At 41.8% G+C, this 27,793-nt stretch overlaps 1 protein-coding gene across 1 annotated transcript in view; it reads left to right on the forward strand.

The window, feature by feature from the left end:
• Positions 1-27,793, forward strand: part of LOC149446015 (eukaryotic peptide chain release factor GTP-binding subunit ERF3A) — a gene marked incomplete at its 3' end in the record, with an annotated part of 318,744 nt that overhangs the window by 213,312 nt on the left and 77,639 nt on the right. The window contains exons 7-8 of the mRNA XM_089653149.1: positions 11,153-11,246; positions 14,385-14,465. Of these exons, the coding sequence (XP_089509275.1) occupies positions 11,153-11,246; positions 14,385-14,465 (175 nt within the window). The remainder of the gene's footprint in view (positions 1-11,152; positions 11,247-14,384; positions 14,466-27,793) is intronic.

The following is a 27,793-nucleotide window of genomic DNA, read 5'->3' on the forward strand; positions in this document are numbered from 1 at the left end:
AGGTGCCATTTTACTGAGGGTCAGGACAAAAAGCACAAATATCATATTACACATGGTCAGAAAACAATCGCAACCAATATGCGGGCAAAAACGCCAGTTAAACTGGCAGCAACATCATAATATATTATGTTAATTATGTCATATCACTCGATAACAATAATCAATATTCACAAATGAACAGGTGAGTGTCCAATGTTAAACAACAAATAATAAACAATAATAAAAAATACATGATAAAAATATATATAATAAAAAGTACAAACATATAAAATATAATGCAAAATATATATAAAAGAGAAATCTCCATTTTAAAGTCCATAACGAGAACTATCATAATGTTACTAACGTAACCCTATCATAGATCAAAAATATGTATGTACATAGGTTCCCTACACATCAAAGGACAACCCGGCACTCATGTTTAGCACTAAGAGACCACCATAGATGGTTGTGATTTAATACAATTCGCAATGGCCACAATACCCTTTTCTGATGTTTGCCACTCTGATAATATGACTAAACCTAGACCAATATTAAAATATCTTATAATATACAGCACAAAGCTATTAGTGGGTTGATTAAAAGAAACTGGGATATTTTACTTACTGATCCAATCCTGAGTAACATCTTGCCTGAACGACCTGAAATTATGTTTAGGAAAGCTTTATCTATTAGGCATAATTTAGCACCTAATGTGATGGATCCCCCAGCCCGTATCTCTGTTTTCCGACATGAAAGGGTTTAGTCCATGTAATAGATGTGTGATCTGCAGATGTGACAGTACTAGAAAACGCAGGATTACTGAGTTTATATCACACACAACAGGTAAAACATATGTTATCAAGAACTTTATTTTCTGTCATAGTAGATATGTTGTCTATTTGCTTCAACGTCCCTGTCTAAAATAGTACGTGGGGCGCACCACAAGGCGGTTAAGGGACCGCTTGCGAGAACACGTGGCAAACATCAGAAAAGGGTATAGGGACAATTCCCTATCAAACCACTACAGAATACACCATAATATGGATCCCACTTCCCTTAAGTTTACTGCTATTGACATCGTTACTCCCCATTGGAGGGGTGTGAACAAAACACGTGCGGTGTCCCAGGCAGAAACAAGATGGGTATACGAGCTAGGTACTTTGTATCCCCTGGGGCTCAATATCGAAATTGACGTCAACTGCTTTATTGCTAACAGCTAATGATGTAATAATTTTGGTCTAGGTTTATTCCTCTTACTCTCCCATTATTGTGGGTGATGCCTTTCTAATTTTATTTTATCTTTAAGGGTACTATGTTTTAGGTTCGTTTTTTGGCTATTGTCATCACGAATCTTATCATTACCGTTTATTGTGGCCATTGCGAATTGTATTAAATCACAACCATCTATGGTGGTCTCTTAGTGCTAAACATGAGTGCCGGGTTGTCCTTTGATGTGTAGGGAACCTATGTACATACATATTTTTGATCTATGATAGGGTTACGTTAGTAACATTATGATAGTTCTCGTTATGGACTTTAAAATGGAGATTTCTCTTTTATATATATTTTGCATTATATTTTATATGTTTGTACTTTTTATTATATATATTTTTATCATGTATTTTTTATTATTGTTTATTATTTGTTGTTTAACATTGGACACTCACCTGTTCATTTGTGAATATTGATTATTGTTATCGAGTGATATAATGACATAATTAACATAATATATTATGATGTTGCTGCCAGTTTAACTGGCGTTTTTGCCCGCATATTGGTTGCGATTTTTTTCTGACCATGTGTAATATGATATTTGTGCTTTTTGTCCTGACCCTCAGTAAAATGGCACCTGTAAAGCTGCATTTGTACACCTCTTGTGAGTTGGTAACAACATTATTATGTTAATAATGTTGTACCATATGTATTACCAAGGAGTGTGCCCAAGGTCTGGACCTAATGTGATCAATTATGGTATGCTGTGGTGACATAGCATTACCAGAGGTGAGTGTTGTCTGAAACATGATTTCAGACCTATGACAAAATGGCGCCCGCGGAGCCGCGCATGCGCACTTTAGCCGACCACGACAAAATGGCGGCGCCGATATGCGCATGCGCGATTGCCGCATATTGCTATATAGGGATAGAGGTCTGTCATGCTGCTGTTGGCCTCCCCTCTGATGATGTGCAGGAGCACGAAAGGCCTTAGGAGGAGCCAGCAGAGCGTGACATCTTAGCCGCCTGGAGCCACGAGGAGGCCCTGGCGGCCATCTTACTTCTGGGTCAGTCACACTAAACTTGTATCATTCACTGCTTGAGTGTCTCTGCCCTGTTTTAATCAATTGAATCAACTTATTTTTGGAATAAACTTTTTTGATTTTACCTACTACACCATGAGGTGTTTTTTGGCTCCCATTTGGAGCTATTAATGTTAGGACATCCCATTACTCATCTTGACCACCGGAGGGAGTTCCTTACTCATTCACCCAGTCTAAAGGGGATTCCTGGTTCTGGAGGCTGTTCATTTCATCTGCTCCCAGATGGTTATCCATCGTCCTTGATTGACAAGGGATTTCCAGGGGTCATACCACACATGCGCTTTTTTATAGCGCGTCCGGTGAGTGCGCAATTTTACCGTTTGATCCTGGCTTTTATAGCTTCCATGCAAGATTCTGCAATAACCTGCTTGGACATTTCTTCATTATTTACCATTTATTTGATGTACTGGTTATTCTCTCTGTTTAATATATATCACATTGTGTTCCGTTTCATCTGAAAGATATATGTGGTTATAGATTTTGTATTCATTAGTGCTGCACTTTTTATTTTTGTGTATTTCTGAAGGTTTTACTGCGATTGCCTTGGGTGCATTGACTGCTGATGTGAAAGCGCTCACTTTTTTATTTTTCCTTTTTTTGGTGATAAATTTTTGTGCATATAAATTGCTTTGATCTACAATCGATGCATACAGATCTTCTGTGAAAAACCGCTCCAAAAAATCAAAGGGAGTAGTTAAATTTGCTGTTTCCACCTGAATTCCGGATTGGGGAGTGAATGGGGGAAGTACGGGTGCTGCAGCATTTGTGGGCTGTCAATCGGGATTTGCAAGCACATCCGAAAGGATACTAGGGACTCTACGGGCCTGTGTGTGAATTCTTGGTGGTTGCGAGACAGTACTTGTGCTCGCCAACGCATCAGCTTGTACTGCACTTATGGGACTCGCCACATCACCAAGTGATACTGCAGTGCTAGTATGTGAAAGACCAGGATGTACTAAGCCACTGGTGCTCGCCAGTTCACCAAAAGGTAGCATGGCACTAGTACTGGCACTCTGCTGCATATGAGAGTCATCAAAATTTACCGGCAAGTGCAAGCAGAGATCAGGCCTGATTCTACAAATACTGCGTTTTTTTTGTGCAGTGTGTCAAGTGACAGTGACCTACTGTAAGTGCTAAATGCAGGTGCTGGGGCTGATCCCGCTAATGCGTTTTTGGGGACACTATACCAATGTGAAGGCTGGTATAGTGCTGATCTGATCAAAGATATTGATCCGTTCAGACACTATACTAGCAGTGGAGGTTTATTGTTTAGCGTGTTCCTGTCAATTAAGTGTGATTACTGGTGTACTGAAGGGCAATCTGGGAGGGACGTGAAAACCACAGGAGCGCGAATCACGTGTATATACACGTGATTTTGCTCACCCGTGCTGCCCTGTAGCAGTATTTCTGCTATAGGGCAGTCAGGAAGTGGTTACATAAGCGGTTTGTGTTATGGTGCTGCCTTACTTTAACTGACAATTGCGCGGTCCTGCAACACTGCACCCCCACCTGACATCCCCAGTGACACCAATGCAGTAATCAGTGCAAAAAAAAGCACTGACATTGTACTAATAGCACTGGGGAGGAAGGGGTTAACAGAAGGCAATCAAAGGGTTACCTGTTTGAGGGGAGTGTTTCACTAGGTGGCAGAAGTGTGTGCTTCAGTGTAAGCACACTGATCCGGAAGGTTGAGCTCATCCATCTGGATCAATGTGCTCAAACTGACAGGGAGGGGAGCTCCATTGAAAACAATGCAGCTGTGCTTCCTGTCAATGTTTGCCGGCAATCGCCGGGCTGTGGCGGGTCATCACTGGCCGGGACCCGGTGATTGACACCAGCGCCACGATCAGTGCTGCGGGTAGGGCGGTCATGCACCTCGCGAGCCTCCTATCCGAAATCAGGATTACTTTTATAGACGTGATCCTGCGCACAGGGGCCGCCTTGCCGCAGTATATGTACTGTGGGCGGTCCCCTAGTGGTTAAGTAAAGTGACGTTTAACATGTTCAGTTCATTCATAAAGTATGCAGACACCCTTCGCTTTTTTCAATTTTAATACTACAATTGTTTAAATTCATTTTTCTCTTTTTAATCTACACTCAGTACCCCATAATAAAAAATTAAACAGAATTTTATAAATGTTTGCAAATGTATGAAAAAAGGAAAAACTGAAATCACTTTGTATACAGTAAGTATTCAGACCCTTTGCAGCAATACTTGAGATTTCAATCAGGTGCCTCCCATTTCTCTTGATTGTTGTTGAGTTGTTTCTACACCTTGATTGGAGTCCACCTGTGGTACATTAACTTGGACATGATTTGAGAAGATACAAACCTCTCTAAAAAAGGCCTCACAGCTGACAATGCATATTGTATCAGAGCAAAAGCCAAGACATGATTATTGCAAGGCACAGAACTGGGGAAGGCTAAAGGAAAAAAAAAAAAGTCTGCTGTACGTAAACTCGCCAAAAAGCACAGTGGCCTCCATAATTCTCAAGTGGAAGAAGTTTGGCACAACCAGGACTCTTCCAAGAGCTGGTCGGCCAGCCAAACTGAGCAATTGGGGAAGAAGGGCTTTAAGAAGAGAGGTGACCCACAACCTGATGGCCACTCTAGTTCCAGAGATCCTGTGTGTTGATCGGACAAAGTTCCAGAAGGACAACCATCACTGCAGCACAATCTGGGCAGAGTTGCTAGATTGAAGCCTCTCCTCAGTGTAAAACACATGAAAACCTGCTTGGAGTTTGCAAAAATGCACCTGAAGGACTCTTGTCGGCGAGGAAAAAGATTCTTCGGTCTGATGAAACAAAGATTGAACTGTATTGCTTGAATTCTAATCATTGTGTCTGGAGGAAAACAGGTACCAATCAGCACTTTGCTAATACCATCCCACCAAAGAATCATGGTGGTGGCAGTATGGTCTGGGAGTATTCTTCAGCAGCAGGGACTAGGAAACTGGTCTGAGTTGAAGGAAACCTGAATGGAGCAAAGTACAGAGGTATCTTCAATGAAAACATGCTGCACAGTGCTCAGGACCTCAGACTGGGTGGAAGGTTCACCTTCCAACATGACTATAATACTAAGCACAAAGCCAAGACAGCACAGGAGTGGCTTAGGGAAAACCCTGTTATTGTCCTAAAGCAGTTCAGCCAGAGCCCTGACTTGAATCCTATTGAACATCTCTGGAGAGGCCTGAATATGGCTTGTCACATCATACCCAAAAAGACCCCAGTATGTAATTGCCGTTAAAGGTGCTTGTGCAAAGTACTGCGTAAGAGGCTCTAAATACTTAAGTACACATGATATTTCAGGTTTTTTTCCTTTTTAATTCAGCCATTTCTAAAATTCTTTTTTCAATTTGTCATTATGAGGTACTATGTGTAGATTAATGAGAAAAAATAATTGATACAACTGTAGTATTAGGCTGGAACATAACAAAATGGAAAAAATGAAGGAGGTCTGAATACATTATGCATGCACTGTATATGACAGGTGTCAAAATTGCCCCAGACAGCAAGCCGTTAAAGGCTTTCAATTAGCAATATAAAATCGGTAACTGAGTGCTGGGTGAATAATGCAAAAGCTGCTAGCATATAGAGGTAACCTCACGAACCCAATAAAAGAATTATAAAACGCATAAATATGCAGCGCTAGTAAAATAAACATATATGGAAAAAATTTTGGACTGATAAAACACACTGGATCATATAAAAAAGATGCTGAGTCCATTATATGGTGAGATGAATAAAGTGTTCAGTGCAAATATTCAATAAATGCGTGAAAACTATGACTCTTATGATTATGAAAATAGACAAACATTGCACTAACCAGATAGCGCAATTTAATGCGCATGGAGCATAAAAGACCTGCTCCTGGTTCTCTGGCTGTGTAATACTGCAAGGATAGGTGTCATCAGTGTATAGGCCACTAGGTGTCATCCATCCAGGTAGACCCTCCAGCCTCCGAATATGCCAGTCACAGCCAGCAGGGGAAGGGTCATCCACAAATCCAAGCCACAGATAAATCTTCAAAAAACAGGCTCCCAAAGGAATGAAGAGCCCAGAGAAAGCCTCCAATGGTGTAATAGGTCTTTATTTCCAAGAAATAACAGCATAAGTAGGATTAAAAAAGAACTTGCATCTGAATCCAATATGGCTGTCGACCGTCTATCAAGGTGGCACTGCGGTACATGCACAGTGGTTAGGGCACCTCTCTAACGCGTTTCGTGTCCTTACACTTACTCAGATATGATCCAGTGTGTTTTATCAGTCCAAAATTTTTTCCATATATGTTCATTTTACGAGCGCTGCATATTTGTGTTTTATAATTTCAATTAGCAAGCATGCTTTTGTTCAGCTTTCAGTCACTACAGTCAACCTATGGTTTCAGTTGTTCCCCAGTATTAACCCTTTCACCGCCAGAGCTGTTTTTGCACGCATTTAAAAAAATAATTTTAGGCCTCAGGATTACACAAAACCCCCAAAACATATACCATATTTTTCGCTCCATAAGACTCACTTTTTCCCCCAAAAAAGGGGGGAAAAATGTCAGTGCGTCATATGGAGCAGCCGGTCCGATATTCCCGCCGCCGACACAGTGTCAGAATACCGGGCCAGCCACTCAGCTCTTCTCTGCAGCAGGACCTTACCTGTTCCTCGGTCCAGCGCTGTACAGTCTTCCCGCGCCGGCATCTTTAGTGTGGGCACCTGTCTGTGACAGCCGGTTGCCCACTGCGCATGTGCGAGAAGCGCTGCGCTTTGTGAATGGCCCGGCGTCTTCTGGAATCTGTGCTCCAGAAGACGCCGGGCCATTCACAAAGAGCATCGCTGCATGCGCAGTGGGCACCCGGCTGTCACAGCTGGGTGCCCACACTAAAGGGAGGACAACGCCGCGGAAGTGGGAGCGGGTACCTCCCCAAAGGTCCACAATCTCTTGGTCATCCCCTGTACTGTCTGCAGTCTCTTGGTCATCCCCTGTACTGTCTGCAGTCTCTTGGTCATCCCCTGTACTGTCTGCAGTCTCTTGGTCATCCCCTGTACTGTCTGCAGTCTCTTGGTCATCCCCTGTACTGTCTGCAGTCTCTTGGTCATCCCCTGTACTGTCTGCAGTCTCTTGGTCATCCCCTGTCTTGTCTGCAGTCTCTTGGTCATCTTCTGTACTGTCTGCAGTCTCTTGGTCATCCCCTGTACTGTCTGCAGTCTCTTGGTCATCCCCTGTACTGTGTCTGCTATCCATTGGTTCAGAATATTTTTGTTCTTGTTTTTCTCCACTAAAACCTAGGCGCGTCTTATGGTCAGATGCGTCTTATGGAGCGAAAAATAAGGTAGTTTCTGAAAGCAGGCACCCTGAGAATAAAATAGTGGTAGTTGAAATGGTGACAAACTTCAGTACCCTGTATTTTCTGTAGGTGACCCTATTGGTCAAAAGTTTAGCATTATGGAGGTCCTGTACTAGAATTATTGCTCTCACTCCGGCATGCGCAGTGATATGTAATGTGTATCCCAATCCACTTTTTAGATGCCTAGGCGCCAGGACATGTGTTTTTACATGCAAACATGCATATACAGTTGCAAGAAAAGGTATGTGAACCCCTTGGGATTACGTGGAGTTTTGCATGAATTGGGTATAAAATGTGCTCTGAACGTCATCTAAGTCACAACAATAGAAGAACACAGTCTGCTGAACATAATACTACACATACATTAGATGTTGCCATGGTTTAATTGCACATAACATGTAAACATTCACAGTGCAGGGAGGAAAAAGTATGTGAGGCCCTAGCTTAACCATTTCAATACCGTGCAATTTTACACCTTCCTGCCCAGGCCATTTTTCAGGTTTCAGCGCTCTCACACTTTGAATGACAATTGCGCGGTCATACAACACTGTACCCAAACTAAAATTTTATCATTTTCTTCACACAACTAGAGCTTTCTTTTGGTGGTATTTAATCACCGCTGGGGTTTTTATTTTTTGCTAAATTAACAAAAAAAGACCAAAAATTTTGAAAAAAAAACACATTTTTCTTTGTTTCTGTTATAAAAGTTTACAAATAAATAATTGTTCTTCATAAATTTAGGCCGAGATGTATTCTGCTACATGTCTTTGGTGAAAATAACCCAAATTAGGATGTATTTTTTAGTTTGTAGGAAAGTTATAGAGTTCACAAACTATGGTATAGATCTGAATATTGATCAATCCTGAAGTACTGACAGCCAATCTAATTTCTTGAGGTCCAAGAATGTCAGAACAGTACAGATATCCCCAAATGACCCCTTTTTGCAGAGTAGACAGTCCGACGTACTTCATAAGAGGCATGGCGAGTTTTTTGAAGTTGTATTTTTATGTCATAATTTTTCGGAAAATGAAAAAATTAAAAAAATTATTTTCACTATTTTTTTTTTACATACTGTCACCAGTGCAGTACAGCGTCATCATATAACTGGCATGGCGGTTAACAGGGACACTGACTGGTGACAGTATGAAAAAAAAAATATATATATATATTTTTTATTTTTTTATTATATTTAATTTTTTAATTACATTTTTTTTTTTAAAGATTTTTTTTCATATTTTACTATGACCAAAGTAGTACAATGTTACCATAGTAACACTGTACTACTTTGGGGAAGTGATCAGTATTTTTTTTTTTTTTACACAATTTGCTTATAGCAAAGAATTACTTTGCTATAAGCAAGCATTTACCTGAATGAAATCGATTCATTCAGCTTTTTTTTTTTTTTTTTTTTTTTTTTTTTTTTGTGCTTAGCTGTGATTTGGTCACAGCTAATCACATGACATGTGCATGTGATTAGCTGTGACCATTCACAGCTAGGCACTAGTATACAATGGATGGCATCATGAATGAAGCCATCCATTGTATACAACTGTCATGTGACCTGCTGTGATTGGTCACAGCAAGTCACATGGTACCAGCAACGGGAGCCGGTACTCGGATCTGTCATCGGCCGTGTCCGTGCCAGATCCCGCTGCTGCGCCGCTCTGCATTACCGCAAACGGCGCATGTGCGGGAGCACGCCAAATGGCGTGCACCCGGAATGAAGAGGCACATCTGAAGCCGCCAAACGGCCATTGGCCGGGCGGCTAATGGTTAATGACTTCTCCCAGAGCTAATTGGAGCCAGGAGTGAGCCAACCTTGACTCCAATCAGTGTGATGATATTGGATGTGTTGCTGACAGCTGTCCTGCCCTTAAAAACACACACACCTGTTTTGGGTTTACTGGTTTCAAGAAGCACTGTCTGATGTGAACCATGCCTCGCAGAAAAGAGCTCTCAGAAGACCTACGATCAAGAATTGTTGACTTGCATGAAGCTGGAAAGGGTTAAATAAGTATCTCCAAAATCCTTGATGTTCATGTGTCCACGGTAAGACAGACTGTCTACAAATTTTGTAGTTTAGCACTGTTGCTACTCTCCCTAGGCATGGTCGTCCTGTAAAAATGACTGCAAGAGCACAGCGCAGAATGCTGCATGAGGTAAAGAAGAATCCCAGAGTGTCAGCTAGAGACCTACAGAAATCTCTGGCACATGCTAACATTTTTGTTGACACATCTACAATAAGGAAAACATTAAACAAGAATGCAGTACATGGGAGGACACCATGGAGGAAGCCATTGCTGTCCAAAAAGAATATTGCAGCACGTTTAAAGTTTGCAAAAGAGCACCTGGATGTTCCACAGCACTACTGGCAAAATATACTGTGGACAGATGAAACCAAGATTGAGTTGTTTGGGAAGAACACATAACACTATGTGTGGAGAAAAAAAGGCACAGCACACCAACATCAAATTCTCATCCCCACTGTAAAACATGGCGGAGGGAGCATCATGGTTTGGGGCTGCTTTGCTGCCTCAGTGCCTAGACGGATTGTTGTCATTGATGGGAAAATGAATTCCAGAGTTTATCAAGACATTTTACAGGAAAACGTACGACCATCTGTCCGCCAACTGAAGCTCCGCAGAGGATGGGTGATGCAACAGGACAATGACCCAAAGCATACAAGTAATTCAACAAAACAATGGCTGCAACAGCACAGAATACGCCTTCTGGAGTGGCCCAGTCACAGTCCTGACCTCAACCCGATTGAAATGCTGTGAGCCTTAAGAGAGCGATTCACACCAGACATCCCAAGAATATTGCTACACTGAAACAGTTTTGTGAAGAGGAGTGGTCCAAAATTACTCCAGATCGTTGTGCAGGTCTGATCTGCAACTACAGGAAACGTTTGGTTGAGGTTATTGCTGCCAAAGGAGGGTCAACCAGTTATTAAGTCCAAAGGTTCACATACTTTTTCCTCCCTGCACTGTGAATGTTTACATGTTATGTGCAATTAAACCATGGCAACATCTAATGTTTGTGTAGTATTATGTTCAGCAGACTGTGTTCTTCTATTGTTGTGACTTAGATGACATTCAGAGCACATTTTATGCCCACTCCACATAATCCCAAGGGGTTCACATACTTTTTCTTGCAACTGTATGTGGGGGTAGGGGGACCTAAACATTTTTGGGGGGATGTTATATGCTTGGGTGTAACTTTTATTTTTTGCAATAAAAAAACCTTTTTTTTTTTCTTCAACACATAGGGGACACAAAGTCCTCTGTGATTTTTAGGTGACAGGTTTCTTGTGATAGCAGAGAAGGTGACACCTGGGGGGAGCAGATAGGGGTCTGGCATCCTTATCTCACATGGGAATAGTGTTCTCCTGTCTTCCAGACCACATGTAATTGCATCAACCTCCTGCCTGAAAGTCTAATGGGATTAGTAATCTAATGGAGTGCACTTGATGTTTATCAAAAAGTTCCTATTTAAATTTTAAAAATATTTTCTTTCTTAGTGGATTACCGTTTATCCCATATCTCGATAACTTGCCAAACTTCAGCAGATCAGTGGATGGACCTGTCAGACTTCCAATTGTGGATAAATACAAAGTAAGCTTTTTTTCTAATGCTTCTAATCCAAATGATGTATCGACACGAAGAAATCAGTCTTGTGATCTGTCATAACCAGATCATTAACATGGATCATTAAATGTCTTTTCCAGGGAAGTAATGTCCAACAAATACATTTTTCTTAGTTTTGGATACAGTGGAGAAGGCTTAGAACCCCTTTCAGGTTTTTGCGACTAGCCAAGGCTCTGTTGGAAAAGTTTACCCTGACTTTCCTGCTGACATAGTTCTATCAGACGGAAATGAGGATAACTTTTCAACAGCAACAGAAATAATGTTGTTCTCTAGTAGAGTAATAGATAGCAAGTACCCTTGACAGATATTTCTTCCTAGGCAAGCTAAAAAAACTCAATGCAAACTTTAAATGGTTAATGGTGATAGCAGACCTCACTGGTATTGCACACAAATTTGTGTTGTGCTACCACCATTAACTATTTAAAGTTTTTTATTGAGTCTTTCATAGTACCTAGCGTGGGATTATATATACAGTGGGGCAAAAAAGTATTTAGCCAGCCACCAATTGTGCAAGTTCTCCCACTTAAAAAGATGAGCGAGGACTGTAATTGGCATCATAGGTATACCTCAACTATGAGAGACAAAATGAGAAAAAAAATCCAGACAATCACATTGGCTGATTTGGAAAGAATTTATTTGCAAATTATGGTGGAAAATAAGTATTTGGTCACCTTCAAAAAAGCAATATTTCTGGCTCTCACAGACCTTTACCTTCTTCTTTAAGAAGCTCCTCTGTCCTGCACTCATTACCTATATCAATGGCACCTGTTTGAACTTGTTATCAGTATAAAAGACACCTGTTCACAACCTCAAACAGTCACACTCCAAACTCCACTATGGTGAAGACCAAAGAGCTGTCGAAGGACACCAGAAACAAAATTGTAGACCTGCACCAGGCTGGGAAGACTGAATCTGCAATAGGCAAGCAACTTGGTGTGAACAAATCAACTGTGGGAGCAATAATTAGAAAATGGAAGACATACAAGACCACTGATAATCTCCCTCGATCTGGGGCTCCACGCAAGATCTCACCCCCGGGGTCAAAATGATCACAAGAGTGGTGAGAAAAAATCCCAGGACCACATGGGGGGACCTAGTGAATGACCTGCAGAGAGCTGGGACCAACGTAACAAAGGCTACCATCGGTAACACACTACGCCGCCAGGGACTCAGATCCTGCAGTGCCAGACGTGTCCCCTTGCTTAAGCCAGTACATGTCCGGGCCCGTCTGAAGTTTGCTAGAGAGCATTTGGATGATCCAGAAGAGGACTGGGAGAACGTCATATGGTCAGATGAAACCAAAATAGAACTGTTTGGTAGAAACACAACTTGTTGTGTTTGGAGGAGAGAAAATGCTGAGTTGCATCCAAAGAACACCATACCTACTGTGAAGCATGGGGGTGGCAACATCATGCTTTGGGGCTGTTTCTCCACAAAGGGACCAGGACAACTGATCCATGTACAGAACAGAATGAATGGGGCCATGTATCGTGAGATTTTGAGTGCAAACCTCCTTCCATCAGCAAGGACATTGAAGATGAAACGTGGCTGGGTCTTCCAACATGACAATGATCCCAAACATACCGCCCGGTCAACAAAGGAGTGGCTTCGTAAGAAGCATTTCAAGGTCCTGGAGTGGCCTAGCCAGTCTCCAGATCTCAACCCCATAGAAAACCTTTGGAGGGAGTTGAAAGTCTGTGTTGCACAGCGACAGCCCCAAAACATCACTGCTCTAGAGGATATCTGCATGGAGGAATGGGCCAACATACCAGCAACAGTGTGTGCCAACCTTGTGAAGACTTACAGGAAACGTTTGACCTCTGTCATTGCCAACAAAGGATATATAACAAAGTATTGATATGAACTTTTGATATTGACCAAATACTTATTTTTCACCATAATTTGCAAATAAATTCTTTCCAAATTAGCCAATGTGATTGTCTGGATTTTTTTTCTCATTTTGTCTCTCATAGTTGAGGTCTACCTATGATGCCAATTACAGGCTCCTCTCATCTTTTTAAGTGGGAGAACTTGCACAATCGGTGGATGACTAAATACTTTTTTGCATATATATATATATATATATATATATATATATTAGTGAAACAACTGTCAGCAGCAGCGAAAGAGTAAATCTATTGGAGGCCAATAAAGCTGGGTACACACTAAGTTTTTTGGGTTTTTTTTCATTCGGTTAGCGCACAGAATGAAATAAAAACTAACTTGGGATTCCTGCATCCACACAAGCATTATAGATGCAGGGATCCTCCCCTGTTCCCTGACAGCAGGGACTCCCCCACCCTAATATTATACATGCTTGTCTGGCAGGTCTCTTAGGATGATCTTTTGACAGCTGAGCTGATCATGGATTTAGAAGTCATATTTTATCCCGTGCAGTTTTATATCCGTCGTGTGTAACTATTCCAAAAGTTATCACTACTGTGGATATAAGCACCCAAAAATACACTCACCGGCCACTTTATTAGGTACTCCTTGCTAGTACCGGGTTGGACCCACTTTTGCCTTTAGAACTGCCTTAATTCCTTATGGCATAGATTCAACAAGGTGTTGGAAACATTCCTCAGTTTATGGTCCATATTGACATGAGTTACTGTTGCCTTTCTATCATCTCTAACCTCTGACATCAACAAGGCATTATTGTTCACACAACTGCTACTCACTAGATATTTTCTTTTTTTCAGACCATTCTCTGTAAACCCTAGAGATGGTTGTGCATGAAAATCCCAATAGATCAGCAGTTTTTTTTTAAATATTCAGACCAGCTCGTCTGGCACCAACAAACATGCCACATTCGAAGTCACTTAAGTTTCCTTTCTTCCTCATTCTGATGCTGGGTTTGAACTTCAGCAAGTTGTCTTCACCACGTTTATATGCTAAAAGCATTGAGTTGCTGCCATGTGATTTGCTGATCAACAATTTGTGTTACCATGCAATTGATCAGGTGTACCTAATAAAATGGCTGGTGAGTGTATGTCTTAGGAACTTAATGGTGAATTAACACTAAAGCACTGTTTCATTAAAAGCCATTTATTGTTATTTTAATTGAGATTTGTCATCTTTTTTCTTCTTATATTGCTTCTTTAGGATATGGGTACAGTAGTTCTAGGAAAATTAGAATCTGGGTCAATATGCAAAGGACAACAGCTGGTCATGATGCCAAACAAGGTAATGTCACTTTAATTTACACACTTAAAACCAGTACTTTTTTTATTGTTGCCCTTTTGCCAGCTTAGCATTTGGAATGTTGCTCCTGCTGACCGCTACACAGTACTACCGAGCTCTGTATTGACATATAGGTCATACAAATCACCAATGCGGGAGAAAAAATGGGTATCCGGCACACTTGTAAGCATGTCGGATGTGAAGATTCTAAGAGCAGCATAGTTTTACAGAATGCCATACCAGGTAAGTATACATGATCTATTTAGAGAAACATTTTTTAGCCTCAGGTTTTTACCCTATAAAATATCCAATAAACTCAAATTTAGTCATAAATTTAGGCCAAAATGTATTATGCTACATGACTTTGTTAAAAAAAAAAATCCCATGTATATAAATAATCGGTTTGTGTGACAGTTTTAGCGTCTACAAATTATGGGGTGTGTGTGTATATACAACGTGTGTAATATATATATACACACACACACACACACTGCTCAGCATATGTGAGTGCACCCCAACAGATTTGTCAGAATTCCTTTTGCTTTCCTTTCAGAATCTACATTTTCTATGGGGCACTATGCTACAAAATAATCCCACAAATATGGGCCATTGACTGCAAACAAGATTTGTTCGTTTGTTAGGAAAATATTTTTCCTAACAAATTAATTCAAGAATTGACCATGTTGCAAAAATGAATACATCCTAATGAAAGTCTTTTGGAGCAAAGCTAAATTTTAGACAAAATCCTAATTAATAAGAATTCAACTGCAGGCGAGTCTAAATATTCATTAAACAAGTGTCCAGCAGTGAGTGTTGATTATAAAAAGGGTGTTAAAACCCCTTCCTGTTTCATGCTGTCAGCACCACATGGAAGAGAATTGTCACAAGGCCCAAAAAAGAAAATAATTTCTTTACACAAAAAAAAATGAAGGCTACAAGAAGACCAGCAAAGCTTTACTTATAAGTCAGAATACTGTAGCAAAAGTGATGCAAAAATTTACCAAAGATGGAACTGCATCCATCTCACAGATGTCCAGGCTGTCTATGGAAGTTAACACCTCGACATACACTGCAGAGGATTGGCATGCATGAGTGTCATCCATGAAGGAAGCCTTTCCTAAAGCCCATGCACAAAAAAGCCAGGGCCCATGCTGAAAGAGTACTGGTACTCTGGAGTGATGAGACCAAGATAAATGTTTTTGGAGCGGATGGCTTCAAAACTTGGTGGAGTCACTAACATGAGGAGTTCTAAGAACAATGCATGGTGCCTACAGTTAAGCATGGTGGTGGCAGTGTCCTCCTGTGGGGCTTCATGAATGCTGCTGGTGTCGGGGAGCTGCATTTCATTACTGGTATCATTAATTTACAGATGTACTGGTCTATATTGAAAGAGAAGATACTTCCATCACTTTGTGCCCTTGGTCATAGTGCACTTTTCCAACATGAGAATGATCCAAAACACACATCGAAGACCACTATTGCTTTTCTGAAGAACAACGGGGTGAAAGTGATTCAGTGGCCAAGTATGTCTCCTGATCTGAACCCAATCGAACACCTATGGTGAATTCGGAAGAGACAAGTTGGGCATCACTCTCCATCCAGCATCCAGGCTCTAAAAGGTCATTCTTGAAGAATGGAAAAATATGTAGCCAACTTGGCCATTCCATGCCTAGAAGACTTGGTGCTGTTCTTACAAATCATGGAGGTCATATAAAATACTAGATGCAGTAGTTTGTTGTGGGGTGTATTTTTGCAACAACTAATTTGAGTAAAACTGAAGATTTTGTAATCCAAGTTATATTATTATCCTTACTTTCGTGTAATGAGCTAAACAAATGTTCTATAAAACTCAAATTTTATCAAAATTTTGTAAATTCTGCTGGTGTCCATTGAGATATTGATTAAAATCATACTTTTAAAAAGGGGTGTACTTATTTATGCTAAGCGGTATGTATGTACACACACACACACACACACACACACACACACACACACACTGGTCTACACACCCTTGTTAAAATGTCAGGTTTCTGTGATGTAAAAAAAATGAGAGGTTAATAATTTCAGAACTTTTTCCACCTTTAATGTAACCTATAAATTGTACAACTTGGTTGAACAAACTGAAATCTTTTAGGTAGAGGGAAGTTAAAATAGAAAATGAAAATAATATGGTTGCATAAGTGTGCACACCCTTAAACTATTACTTTTTTGAAGCACCTTTTAATTTTTACTCATTCAGTCTTTTTGGGTATGAGTATCAGCATGGCACATATTTGCCCACTCTTCCTTGCCAAAACACTGTCAGATTGTGAGGGCATCTTTTGTGCACAGCCCTCCTCCGATCACCCCACAGATTTTCGATCAGATTCAGGTCTGGGCTCTGGCTGGGCCATTCCAAAACTTTATCTTCTGCTGAAGCCATTCCTTTGTTGATTTGGATGTGTGCTTTGGGTCTTTGTTGAGATGAAGTTCCTCTTCATGTTCAGTTTTCTAGCAGAAGCCTGAAGGTTTTGTGCCAATATTGACTGGTATTGGGAACTGTTCATAGTTCCCTCTACCTTGACAAATCCCTAGTTCCAGCTGAAGGAAGACAGCCCCAAAGCATGATTCTGCCACCACCATGCTTCACTGTTGGTATGGTGTTCTTTTGGTGATGTGCAGTGTTTTTGCGCCAAACATATCTTTTGCAGTTCTGGCCAAAAAGTTCAACCTTGATTTCATCAGATCATTACACTTTCCCACGTGCTTTTGGGAGACTTCAGATGTGTTTTTGCCAAATTTAGCAGGGCTTGGATGTTTTTCATTAGAAAAGGCTTCCGTCTTACCACTCTACCCCATAGCCCAGACATATGATGAATACGGGAGATTGTGACATGTACCACACAGCCAGTACTTGCCAGATATTCCGGCAGCTCCTTTAATGTTGTTGTAGGCCTCTTAGCAGCCTCCCAGACCAGTTTTCTTGTCTTTTCATCAATTTTGGAGGGACGTCCAGTTCTTGGTAATGTCACTGTTGTACCATATTTTCTCCACTTGATGACTGTGTTCCATTGTGTATCTAATGCCTTGAAAATTCTTTTGTACCATTCTCCTGACTGATACCTTTAAACAATGAGATCCCTCTAATGCTTCGAAGCTCTGTGTGGACCATGGCTTTTGCTGTAGGATGCGACTAAGAAAATGTTGAGAAAGACCTATTAGAACAGCTGAGCTTTCACACCCAGGAAGGAGCCTGACCATGGCTTGGAGCGAGAGCTCGATGTGAGGGCTTCCGGCTCCCAAGCACCTCCAGTGTCCTGCTGACAAGGGGAGAGATGTGCGGGAAGACCTGGAGAGACTAGCCAGGGAGAGGGGGGCTTGCATGGCGGGTGTGTGAACCGAGGACCTCCGGGAGTGGCGGCCATCACGGCGGGTCTTTTTGTGCTCTCGGCCCGGCGCTGTGTGTTCCCAGGAGCTCAGTGGACGCTGGGCGATCAGGTGATCTGCCGCAAAGGAGCTCTGGGAGGCAGAGGAGAGGAGCATTTCTTGGAGCAAGGGAGACACCGGCTCTCTTATCCTCCTGGCAGCTGGAGGCACACACAAATGGGCTGGGTGAACTCCCCCCCCCCCCCCCCCCACAATCCACTCATTATGTGAGGGGAATGTCGAGTGCCATGTTCCCCAGAAGAGAGTACCTAGTGCCGCCTCACCCCTCACTTGGAGTAAAGGAAGAAATGTTCTAAAGTGCGGGAAAGTCTCTCTCAGAGAAGTTCAATCCCATAGAAACCAGAGATCTCACATGGGGGAGAAGTATTCCTGTTTCGAGTGCGGGAAATGTCTTTCATGTAAGTCTTTTTTTTTTTTTTTTTATATAAACCAGTGATAATGCAAGAGGGAGTAGCCATACCCTTGTTTAGAGTGCGGGAAATGTTTTTCACAGAAGTCCAGTCTGCATATATATCAGAAACCTCACATGAGGAAGATGCTATATTCCTGTTCTAAGTGCGGAAAATGTTTTCTCAGACAAAACTAGACTTTACATATTTCAGAGATCTAACACAGGTGAAGAGCCACGTGTCTATCCTGAGTGCTGGAAATACTTTTCAGTGAAGCCCAGTCTTTACACACATCAGAGATCTTACACAGAGTAGAAGTTGTATACCTGTTTGGAGTGCGGGAAATGTTTTTCAGAGAATCCCTTTTCTTCATATATGACAGATCTCATACGGGGGAAAAGCCATCTTGGGGACAAGAGGGTGAGTGAGATCGGCAAAAGTACTGAGATCAATATATTACATGGAAACTGAAATGTATGTATTGAGCTATATGTTTAAACTGAGGAGGGGTTCACCCAGGGGGTCTTAGAGGAAAATCAATGACAATGTAAAACCGATAAAAACCTAGAAGAAGATGACCCGGGTAGATGAGTTCGGGAGTGGGGGGAGAGATAAAAAAAGAAAAGAAATGAGAGGAGGATACCCATGGAAGAGAACAAATTTTGATATCAAATCAAAAAGGCCCCCCCCCCCCCCAAACCCAGAACTGCGAAAAATTGAAATAATCCCTGACAGCATGAAAATCAAAGTATCAATGGGAGGAGGGCCTAAGGCTTCCCAAACCGGGTCAATTAAAAACAGACAACAGGGAATAAGTGTAAGAGGGAAAATGGCGGGGAATGTTCCAGACTATTCCTGGGAATAGCTAACAGTTGTTAACATATGGAAGAAGTGGATATGGATAAAGTAGAGCTCACAGATGCCTACTAAAGCAGAAATAGCAGAAATGTTTAAAAGACTCGAAAGATCCCTAAAACAGGAACTGGCGAAATTACACAAAGACCTGGGGCAAATAATATCAAGGGTGGAGGAGATGGAAGAAAAACTAGATAAACATGCCCAAATTATACAGAAACTAGAAAAACGGGTGATGAAAATGAGAAAAGAACAAAGAAATCTGTTATATAAATTGGAAGACCAGGAGAATAGGGATAGGAGATGCAATCCGAGGATACGAGGCTTTCCAGAGATCTCCCAAGAAGAAGATTTGACAGGAATAATAACGAGAATACTGAATACTATAATGGATAGAACTATAACAGAGTATATAGAACAGGAAAATATATACAAGAAGATAGGAAAAGCCAAGAGATGTAATAGTGCAATTCCATAATTTTTGGGATAAAGAAGAGCTTTGAAAGAAGATAAAAGGTAGAGCAGTAATAAACTATGGAGAAATAAATATACAGATCTTTGCTGATTTAGCAGTGGAAACATTAATAAGAAGGAGAACTTTGAAACCGTTATTGGAGCAGATGAGAAAACAGAATGTTCTATATATCTGGGGGTTTCCAGCGTGTTTGATCGGATAGAGAAATGGACGTTCAGCAAGACTGAGATTCCCCGAAGATCTGAGAGACTTCTGTGAGAGACTTGATATACAGAAAATAAATATCCCTGGTTGGGAGGAAGGAGAAATGTGGGCTATGGAAAATGAGGGGAAGCAGGTAGCTCTAAGGAGAAATAGAAAGTAGGAATAGTACAGAGGAATGAGATGGGGGGGGGGGTGTTCTCTCCTTTTTTTTTTTTCTTTCTCTCTCTCTCCCTCCATTTCTGCCTCTTATGATTTTTGAAGTTTTCTAGAGTTTGACAGGACACGGAGGATGAGTTAATGGTTAGAATTTCACATTAAAAGCTGAATCAAATGTGGGGTTAGGACCACAAATGATTCATAGGCAAAATGTAAGCCTAAAGGGGGGCGTTTCCAAGATGGCGACCGGAGCGGCCGCGTAATCCGGAGCTCCGGCGCCGACCGTGTTAATCTGAAGCCACGGACTGTAGTGGGGCAGCGGAGGCTCCTGGCTGTGTCCCCGGTGTCTGGGAGTACGGCTCCGGGCGATATTTCCACCCTCTGTGGTGATCGATATCCGCGGCCCCGATACCTCGTACCCGCATCCACTGTCATCCGGGCGACGGTGGATCATTCCCGGGCATCAGGGACGTCCTCTGCATCCCCTGAGTCTGAGAGAGGGGCGCCGCTGCATATTACCGCTACCCGAGGTGGCGGACACCTGCGGCCTACTCCACCTGATAAAGACCTCCTCTCATCCGGGCCACTGTGAGTATAGGAGGCTGGGGGGCTGACGGCTGCTGGTCACTGGGTCCCCCTCCAGTGATCTGGGGATCGGGGCTCCCATCTGCTACCCCAGAAGCCACCTTCATCTGTGACCACGGCCCCTGTTGGGCCCAGAGGCTTATATACTGCTCCTCTGCAGCGCCGGGGCTCCTTAGAACTGCCCTGGAGGGCCCTGGGATCGTCATAGGGAGACCCCGGTTCAGCACGTGCCCCTCGTCCTTCTCAAGCCCTAGAGTGGGAGTCGGAGCTATCATCTTGCTCCTGGGAGTCGGTGATGGTGTCTACCACGGCCTATGTCCTCTCTACGCCCTTGCAGTTCGTTAAATATTTTTACAATATAAAGTTTCTGCGGATAAACCTGATAGCCTCTATGTAACTATACCCCTAAACCTGTTTCGGGCGTTATAGGTCCCCTGGGCTTATCTCCATTTATTATCCAATTTCCAGTTGATCACCCCCATGAGACTCCCTGTATGCCGTCCACCAAGAAAAAGAAGGGACAAGCTCAAAAGTCCCTTACGACATACCTACTTAAGACGCACGAGATTTGCAGCATGTCTCTAGGTGACACAGAACGGGCGTCCCCATCCGATCCCATGCAAGATATCACAGCTCCTTCATTAAATCTGGTCAGTGAATATACACAGCAACTCACAAAGGGTGACCTGGAATCTTGCTTGGAAACCATGTACACCAAACTGGCCGCCAAATTCCAATCAGAATTACACAAAAGCACTAATGTTCTCTCTCAGGAAATAGCCACATTGGGCTCTAGAACCGACCGCTTGGAAACTAAACATGATGAACTTAGCCTGGCCTAAGGGAGACCTATTTAGAGAACACCATCATCTACAAACGGTCTTTTTACAATTGCAGGTGCAGGTTGACGACCTTGATAATCGCAATCGCAGGAATAATCTGCGAGTCAGGGGAATTCCGGAATCTGTGTCTGATCTTTCACAAACCGTAACCACGTTATTCAAATCACTCCTTCTGGATCGCAGCCCCGGGTCCTTTGCCTGTGACCGCATCCATAGAGCCCTGCTCCCTAATGATAAACCGCCTAGGGACATTGTTCTGTGTCTGAAGGATTTCCTGACCAAAGAAGACATACTCAGAGCTGCCCGCAATACCCAAACGATCTCCTTTGAAGGCTCGGTTTTACAAATCTTTCCAGATGTTTCTTCGGCTACGTTGGAGAAGCGTAGAAAAATGGAGGTTACAACGGCTCTTTTTTCAGCTCGTATTCGTTATAAATGGGGCTTCCCTTTTAAGCTGATAGTTCCATATAATGGGAGCATATATATTGCTACATCCCTTCCCGAAGGTAGAGAGATCCTGGCCAAGTTGGGCCTGGCGGGCGCCCCATCACTTCAACGTCCACCCTCTACCCCTCGTGTCTCTCCCAAATGGCACACTCCATCTCCACGGAGGGACAGGAGGAGAGCCCGACAAGAACCGGGCTGACAAGACCATGCCCTCCTGCCTAATTGTTCTTTGTATTGATAGTCCTTGGTCCTGGTCCGCGGTTTCCCTTGATTGGGATAGGTACCAACACATGGGGATTTTGCTTATTAGCATCTCCTACAACTTTGGGATGTGTGTTTTTGTGGACGCTGCTGTGATGTTTCTGTAGACTATGTATGCTCTCTCGTTGATAACCGGATGTGTTTAGGTTTAACAAGGGTCAACAAGGGTCTTTGGGCCCTCTTAATGCCGCCCATTGATTCATGGTCTCAAAACTCTTGAACACGTTACCCCACCCTGCCGCCTGACATGGCCGGAGGAGTCACCGCCCGATTGTGTGATCACAACCCCCTGATAAAGCCATGTGACTTATGGCGTAATGCGTAGGGGTGGGGCTACGACGTCACTCGGAAGGAGAGAGAGCAAACGGCAGACAGCAAGTACATGCCTCGGTGGCTGGCACAGGCTTTCATGTTACTGAGCGCTTTTTATACATTTTAAATGTGAGTGTATTACCTGGATTGTGGGAATAAAATGTTTTAAGGATAAAGCACTATGTCTCCACTTTGTTTTTGCATGCTGAGGAACGAATAAAGAGGATTAGCAGGTGATATATAACAGCTGAAGGAGGGATCAATCCCTGCAGGGATAAGCAGCTTACACAGGATAACTGCATTAATCCATAAGGAAGTACCTTACAACTATTCCATATAGAAATAATTCTGGCAGGTTCCAAGGAGGGTGAACCACAAGTGTGTATAGCCTAATTGTAGGCATTAAAGGAGGTGAGCATACATCTTTATCAGTTAGAGGATTCAGGGAAAGTCACAAATTGATGATTAATGATCACCTTATCACTAATATTGGACTATATTTGATTGATGGGACTAATATTATAAAAATTTCAAATTGTTTTTGTCACAATATTTTGATTGTATAACATTATCACTTGTTATAATTGATTCTTTAGTATAAATTTATGGTGTGTTACATCACAGGAGGGATATATTATCTTGTTATTGTGGTAATAAGGAGCGCTACATTTATCAGTATATTATTTAATTTGCACAGTTGAAGTTATGTGTTTAATGTTGGCGATCCATTGAAGTAATTTAGTAGGTTTGGCTCGCAAGTCACATATATAATAACTTTTGTATACTATGGTGATTCAATGTATCTCGCATAATGTCCAGGGTTTCAATTCGCCAAACAAGCGCAAAATAGTCTTTCTCCAATATAAGCGACTAGGGGCTAAAATTATCTTATTACAGGAAACAAGTTTTGCAGCCGCAAAACACCCGACATATTTCCATAAATCCTACAGATGGGTTTTATACCTTACATTCCTCCAAGAGTAGAGGGGTGGCCATCTTTCTACATAATCCATTCCCCTTTGAGGTTCAACATGTGTATCGTGATCCAGACAGTAGGTTTATTATTCTTAAGGGCACCCTTTCAGGTCGAGAACTTACAATAGCAAATGTTTTTGCACCAAATTCGGCACAAGCTTCCTTTTTCTCAAAATTTTTTGATGTTCTTGATAGATTTTTGTCCCCCCACCTGTTGGTGGGTGGTGATTTCAACCTGGTAGCAAACCCTCTTTTGGACCGGAGCTCACCCTCGCACTCTTCCCAGGCTTTCCCAAAATCCCTTACTAAAAAACTAGATGCCCTCCAGTTGGTGGACGCCTGGAGGGCGCACAATGCGGGAGCCAGGGACTATTCATTTTATTCTCACCCACATGATTCTTATGCTAGATTAGACTATATCTATTGCACCCCTATTTTACTAGCTAATTCTAGGACAGCTAGCATTCACTTAAGTCCTTGGTCGGATCACAATATTATGGCCTTATCTATCACATGTATGGGATTGGCACCTACCCCCTTCTCTTGGAGACTCAATGACTCTATGCTTACGGACGTTGACTCCCGCCATGAGGTAGTTACATCTATTCAGGAATATTTTCAATCTAACTCGACTCCTGATATATCTCCAGCCACACTATGGGTAGCCCATAAGGCGGTCCTACGTGGCCACCTTATCTCTATGGCTTCATCCAGAAATAGAAAACGATGGCAGCAAATTCTGCTTCTTACCCGAGAGCTAGAAGCACATTATAGAAGTCCTATTGCTAACCCATCACTTCTTAATAAACAGTTATCTCAAAAGCGCTTAGAATTGAATACTCTGCTATCCAAAAAACTGAAAAAGCTCTCCGCTGGTCGAAAGCCTCGTTTTTGTAATATAGCAACTCAGCATCCACTATGTTTGCAAGGAAATTGAATCACTCTGCGCCCCCCACAAATTTTTTAAATTATGTACTAACTCGGGCGCTATCTCATCTTTACCTCAGGAGGTTTTGGGCATTTTTGAAAACTTTTATTCTAACCTATTAGCTCCTCCACGGTCGGACTCTGTTCCACCAGCCGACTCGTGGCTGGATTCTATACCCCTCCCTGCTCTTACACCTCAGGTTGCTTCTCTTAATGCCCCCTGTACTTTGGAGGAAATAACTTGTGCGATTAGCGCACTAAAAAGTTCTACTGCACCAGGTCCGGACGGATTCACTGCTAGTTACTACAAACATTTTGCCTCTACGTTGGCTCCCTATCTGATAACTTTATTTAATGATGTTTTGCAGGGAGATAAGTTCCCGGAGGAGATGCTATTGGCTAATATGTCTTTAATACCCAAACCACAGAGAGACCATAGCTTACCAAAAAACTATAGACCAATCTCAGTAATGAATAATGATCTGAAAATATTTAGCCGAATTTTGGCAGACAGGTTGGCCACTATTATCTCCTCTTTAGTCTCTCCGGACCAATCGGGCTTTATTCCTGACAGATTCATTACTGATAATATTCGCCTCACGCTAAATGTTATTCAAGATGCCAATTTACATTCTAAAGTGGTCCTGCTGATGAGTCTAGATATAAACAAGGCCTTTGACAGTGTTCTTTGGCCCTATTTATTTTCCTTGCTACAAAAAATGGGCTTTAATGACGTGTTTTTAGCGGGTATACATGCCCTATATGACTCTCCAAAAACAAGAATTAGGCTCCCTAGCTGTAATTCGGACTTTTTTACATTGGGTAGAGGTACCTGTCAGGGCTGTCCTCTTTCACCCCTTTTATTTGCGCTGGTGTTGGAACCTTTGGCAGTAGCAATCAGATCACATTCGGATATTTCTGGCTACCCATTACTAGTCTCACATTTCAAAATAAGCATGTATGCTGATGATGTTATGCTTTTTCTTATTAACCCGTTGACTTCATTGCCTAATTTATGTGCCGTACTGAACGATTGTCCTATAGCGTCAGGTCTTACTGTTAACTTTACCAAATCGGTGGTTATACCGGTTAATATCCCTGATTCCCTAAGTGCATCTCTCCGTAGTTCTTTTCCATTCCGCTGGTCCACAGATCGGATATCCTATTTAGGTATTAATCTCACTCCCAGATACTTAGATATGTTTGCTGCTAATTATCCACCATGTGTATCACGTCTCTCTACTCTACTGAAGATTTGGCATGGTTACCCTATTTCCTTCCTGGGTAGAGTCACGGCTGTTAAAATGAATATTTTGCCTAAACTTCTTTATCTTTTTAGAGCACTTCCAGTTCCGGTTTCAAAAACGTTTCTGAACCACTTTCAGCGGACCATTAACAATTTTATCTGGGGTTATAAGCGTCCACGTTTTGCCTCATCTATTTTGTACTGTTCACAACGGACTGGAGGTCTCGGTCTTCCCAATTTTTGGCTATATTACCTTTCTGCTCATTTTGCGCAGCTATCACAATTAACTCTCAGTTCCCATGGGTCAAGTTTGAATCTCAGTCTATACGCCCATTCTACTTACTGGGTATTTTGTGGTCCAAAATCTCCCCACGATCGCTTACCTTTTATAACTCCATAGTGACCCATTCACTGACACTTTGGTCCAAATACAAATTTAAATTAAATTTGGTCTCTCCTATCCCGGTATCTAATTTTTTGGTGATCCTACTTTTGCAGCAGCTTTTTCTTCTCCTCAACTGTTTCATTAGTGGTATGATCAATCTCTTATCAGATTATCTGATTTTCAAAGAGGAGGATCTTACATTACCTTTGATATGCTGCGTGCGCTTTTTGATATTCCCCTTAGTGAGTACCATAGTTACCGACAGATTAGACATTTTTGTGAATCACACTTTGGCCTTATACCATCTTCTCCGGTTTCCTTTTTTGAACGTACCAGCCGTGACTGTCCTAGGGGAAGGGGTCTTATTTCTAATTTTTATCACCAGTCTTTGCTCTGTCTTTTTCATATACCTCCTTTATACCGACAAAAATGGGAGGAGGATAGTGGTACCACTTTTTTGGATGAGGATTGGGATTCCATGGTGGATAACATATGTAAAAGCTCTCGATCTCTTTCTGTTCGTGAGACGGCCCTTAAGGTTTTAACTAGATGGGATTATACCCCATCAAGACTACATATATTGTTCCCACAAACATCCCCTCTGTTTTCTGGGCTGTGGTCTTACAGGCAGTTTGGTGCATATATTTTGGGATTGCCCGTCCATATCTTTGATTTGGTGCAGGATATCCGAGGTGGCTACCTCACTGGCGGGTACCCCAGTACACTTATCTATACAGACCTGTCTGTTGGGGGCTCATATCTAAGGGGTCCCTGATGCCATTATGAGATTGATACATACTATATGTATTGCCACTTTATGTCCTATTGCCTTACACTGGAGGTCCAATGCTATACCCTTGGCCTCCATCCTACACAGAATTGATGCTGTAATGCTCATGGAACGCATTCACTATACTCTGCTGGATAAGATGCACTTATTTGATAAAAAATGGGAGTCATGGAGGGATTATAGACATTTATTGCATGATTAACAACATTTCCAGTGATAAATGACTGACATATACTGTTGAGAGAAGTATCATTCAACCTATCCTATCATTAACGTATTTCATGTACTTGCAATCTATTTTTTTTCTGTTTCTTCTCTTTCTTACTATAATATACTTTTCTAAATTCTAGTTTTCAAACGTGCCTTGTTTTTGCTGTAAATATTTGAAAATGTGCTGTTGTTTTACTGTCTACTTTTATTCAATAAAATCGTTTGTAAACAAAAAAAAAAATGTAAGCCTAAAGGGAAATTTGGGGGGAGGGGGAAGGGAGGGTGGATGGGTGGGTGGGAGGAGGGTATGGGGTGGGGATGGGTAGTTTAAGACTCTGTGAAATAGTGGGAGAAACATCAGATCAAAGGGGAAGATGTGGAGGAAGAGAGAAGAAATGAGGAAGATAGAGGTGTGGAGAGGAAAAGAATGGAAGAGATTCACTTTCTGATATATGTTAAAGGGTTAAATAGCCCTGGGAAGAGATTTGGGATTTTTAAAGAAATTCAACATAGATTTTCTTCAGTTTTTTTTTTTTTGTTTGTTTTTTTTTTTGGTGCAAGAATCAAATGTAAAATTAAATTCCAGATATTATCCAATGTGGTTTTTTGCAGATTCCCCAAGGGAATGGCAATAGGTTTTGTGAAAAATCTAAGGTTTAAGCTGGAAGACAGATTGGTAGATCTGGAAGGGAGATTTCTGTTTCTGAAGGGAGAAGTACAGGAAATAGACTGTACATTAGCAAATATTTATTGCCCGAATAAGAAACCGGAGGTTTCCTAAAAAATACTCTGAGGAAGTTAATGGATTTCAAAAAAGACAATTTAATTGTGGCAGGTGATTTCAAT

The sequence above is a fragment of the Staurois parvus genome, unplaced genomic scaffold (assembly GCF_062004578.1).
Source record: "Staurois parvus isolate SC_StPar_1 unplaced genomic scaffold, SC_StPar_1.0 ptg000702l, whole genome shotgun sequence".
In the NCBI taxonomy this organism is placed as follows: domain Eukaryota; kingdom Metazoa; phylum Chordata; class Amphibia; order Anura; family Ranidae; genus Staurois; species Staurois parvus.